Source organism: Oryctolagus cuniculus, chromosome 5 (genome assembly GCF_051225735.1).
Source record: "Oryctolagus cuniculus isolate XC-2025 breed Fujian yellow rabbit chromosome 5, ASM5122573v1, whole genome shotgun sequence".
Taxonomy (NCBI): Eukaryota; Metazoa; Chordata; class Mammalia; order Lagomorpha; family Leporidae; genus Oryctolagus; species Oryctolagus cuniculus.
In genome coordinates, this window is record NC_142871.1 from 140,938,336 (window position 1) to 140,941,573 (window position 3,238).

At 37.9% G+C, this 3,238-nt stretch overlaps 1 protein-coding gene across 1 annotated transcript; it reads right to left on the reverse strand.

Moving 5' to 3' along the window:
* Positions 1-279: 279 nt before the first annotated feature.
* LOC100341619 (olfactory receptor 12D2) lies at positions 280-1,206 on the reverse strand. The gene has a single exon (XM_008262633.5). It carries the CDS (start codon positions 1,204-1,206, stop codon positions 280-282), a length of 927 nt encoding a protein of 308 aa, XP_008260855.3.
* Positions 1,207-3,238: the final 2,032 nt, after the last annotated feature.

Genomic DNA, 3,238 nt, shown 5'->3' on the forward strand with positions numbered 1-3,238 from the left:
TAGAGACAAAGGCTAGAAACAGTTATCAATTTTATCAATTGATATTACAAAAAAACCCTCAGCATTGAGTCCATTGCTAGTGTCACAACTGTTCAAATTTCCTTATATTATGTAGGAAATGCATTTAATACAACAGATTGGACTTTACCAGATTTTTTACTTTATGCAATTCTCTGTTATAATATGCTACATAATTTGAGAAGCAGTTATAATTCCCATATCAAACTTCTAATTGCTTAGTTAGTTGTGTCTTAGAAGAGTTTTCTATAACCCTTGAAGTCAGAGTCTCTTTCTTATAGCCCTACCCAAGGCACTCTTCACTTCCTTGTTTCTCAAAGTGTAGATGAGTGGATTTAGCACTGGAGTGACCACACTGTACATGACGGCAATGATCCGGTCCTGCTCCAGGGAGTTCCCTGAGGCAGGTCTCGTGTATGTGAAGAGAACAGGCACAAAGAAAAGAATAACTACCATGAAGTGGGAGGCACAAGTGGACAGAGTTTTATGAAGCATCCTGCAAGAACCAGTCTTGAAGAACAAATAGATAATAATGTAGCAATAAGAGAGAAGTGTCAGAAAGAAGGGGCCCATGGCAATGGTCCCTGTGACAGTATTGAGCAGCCACTGGTTGAGCTCAGTGTTCCCACAGGCCAGCTTCAGCAATGGCTTAATATCACAGAAGAAGTGATGGATCTGGTTAGAAGCACAGAAGTCCAAACGAGAGGTCATAATGGAGTGCAGTAGGGCATGGAAAAAGCCAATGGTCCAGATTGTGATAGCCATCTGTGTGCAGAGCTGACGACTCATGATGAGAGTGTAGTGGAGAGGCTTGCAGATAGCTACAAAGCGGTCAAAGGCCATCACGGCCAGCAACATGGCCTCTGTGCTACCTAGGAAGTGGAAGAAATGCAGCTGGCTTATGCATCCCAAGAAAGAAATGGTTCTCTGTGTGGAGAGGAAGTTCTCCAGCATCTTTGGCAGAGTCACTGTGGAGTAACAGATATCTAGACAAGACAGGTTTCCCAGGAAGAAATACATAGGTGAGTGGAGTCTTGGATCAGAGATGACAACTGTAAGGATGGTGCCATTCCCAGTCACATTGGCAAAGTAGATGGTGAGGAAAACCACAAACAGAAAAGGCTCTGGGTCCTGGATGTCTGTTACTCCCAGGAGGAGAAATTCACTGATTGGGGTTTGATTCAGCATCACTGAAAAGAAAAGAGAAAGTAATAAATGGAACAACATCTTTAATGTGGATCCATATTTACAGTTTAGTGCTGACTCCCCAAATCAAAAGTATTGTGAGGGGATGTATTATTGTTTTACACAATCTCGACCCCAGAGTCTGTGTAACATTTGGGCCTTGAGATTGCTCCATCAAGGCTGCAGGTCTGCTATGGATTGTAACTCAACAATGCTCTTTTATTATATTTATCATCTAGATTTGTCTTTCTCCCTGGATTCAGAGTTAGATGTAAGTTAACCATCTTTGGTTCTGAACAACTATGTTCTGATACAACTTCATTCTCATCTTTCTAAGTTATATAAGGGAGCAGTTTTTCAAGTAATCTACATACTGCTATCTCTTAATAGCACTGGATGGGAGATCTTATTCTGTTTTCGTCTTTGTCTATCTCTGAAATAAATAAATAAAGATTAAAAATAAAATAACAATAATTTCTTTAACTCAGAATGTGAGCAGAGTTAGTGATGTTATTTATTTATCTATTCCTGTTCTATATCCCTGAAAAACCTGGAGCCCTGTCAGTTTAGGAAACCAGATCACACTAATCAGAATTTACCTGAATGTACTTGAAGTTTTATCCCTGCCATATAATGCTGAGCTTAGTCTCTTCCAACAATCTCAGCTTTAACATTTGCCAGTATAGGCTCCCTTAGTGGCTGGCATTGTGACAGAGCAGGTTGTGCTTATGTCACAGTGACTGTGAGAATGACATTCCATGTCAGATTGCTGGTTTGAGTCCTGGTTGTTTTACTTCCAATGAAGCTCCCTGTTAATGTACCTGGCATGGCAGCAGATTATACTGCAAGTATTTATTCCCTGACACCCAATTGGGAGACCAGGATGTAGTTCCTGGGTTCTGGGTTTGGTTTTGCCAGACCTGAATTTTGCAGCCGTTTGGGGAGTGTACTAACAGATTAAGATCTCTCTCTCTCTCTGTCCCTTCCCCACTCTCTGTCACTCTTGCTCCTCTTTTCAATGTAATAAATGACCAAAAATACTTTTGAGTATTAAATATAGGCTCACATATTGCTTATTTGAGTCAAATGTCATTGTTATTCTAGGGTTTAGTTGCTCTAGGAGTCTTTTTCCTTTCCCAAATGCCTGACTGAATTCTTTCCCAGAATTCCAACTGTTGTGGCCATTTTGATAGTAGGTGAAGATCTCTTCTTCTCTCCTTGTCTCTTCCTCTCTTTCTGTACCTTTGCCTTTCAAATAAATAAATTAAAAAAATTCTTCCAGTGATATCAATAGCTCCTCCTTCACTTCACCTAACACTGTCATTTCCCTTAGTATCTGTGATTTCAGCCCTCTTGAAAATCTTCTCCCTCTTTTTTTGAAGATGTTTCCTTAAGTCCTATTTTTATTCTGCCCAAGATAAATAAGATATCAAAGAATATACTACCTCAAGTGAGGTTCTAGAATTCCTTTAATGAGACACTGGTAGCTACCTTTCATGGCCCCAGAATTTTGCTGCTTTGTAATAGATTTATTAAAGCTTGCCACAAATTCTCATCCTATTTGAAAATGTGTTTTTTTCTATTTGTATTTTCTTTCTATTAAATTAATTTCCTGTTTTTTACTAATGAAAATATTGTTTCTATTTCTTTTGCAGAATTGAAATTTTTGATATGGTGAACATTAAATCTTTTTATTTGTTAATTGTCTGTAGCCCTTGCATATATCTCTGCTGGATTATAATCCTTTTACTTGCTAAGTTCTCTATTTAGTGGGGCATTAAGCCTTTGAGTATAATGTAAATTAAAAATGTTATTTCAAAATAAATAAATGAATAAACACTTGAAAGATAAGTTAGTTGTAATAAGGTTTAATATCTGACCAAATTTGCACTATGTACTGAAAGGGAGGACTCTTTTCCTGTGCATTATTTGTAAAGAATCTGATATTATCTCCTTTCAATACACTGACAAAAGTAGACATAATTTTGTGAAATAGCTTCCTCTTTGTGAATTAGCTTTTACACATTTGGAAGGA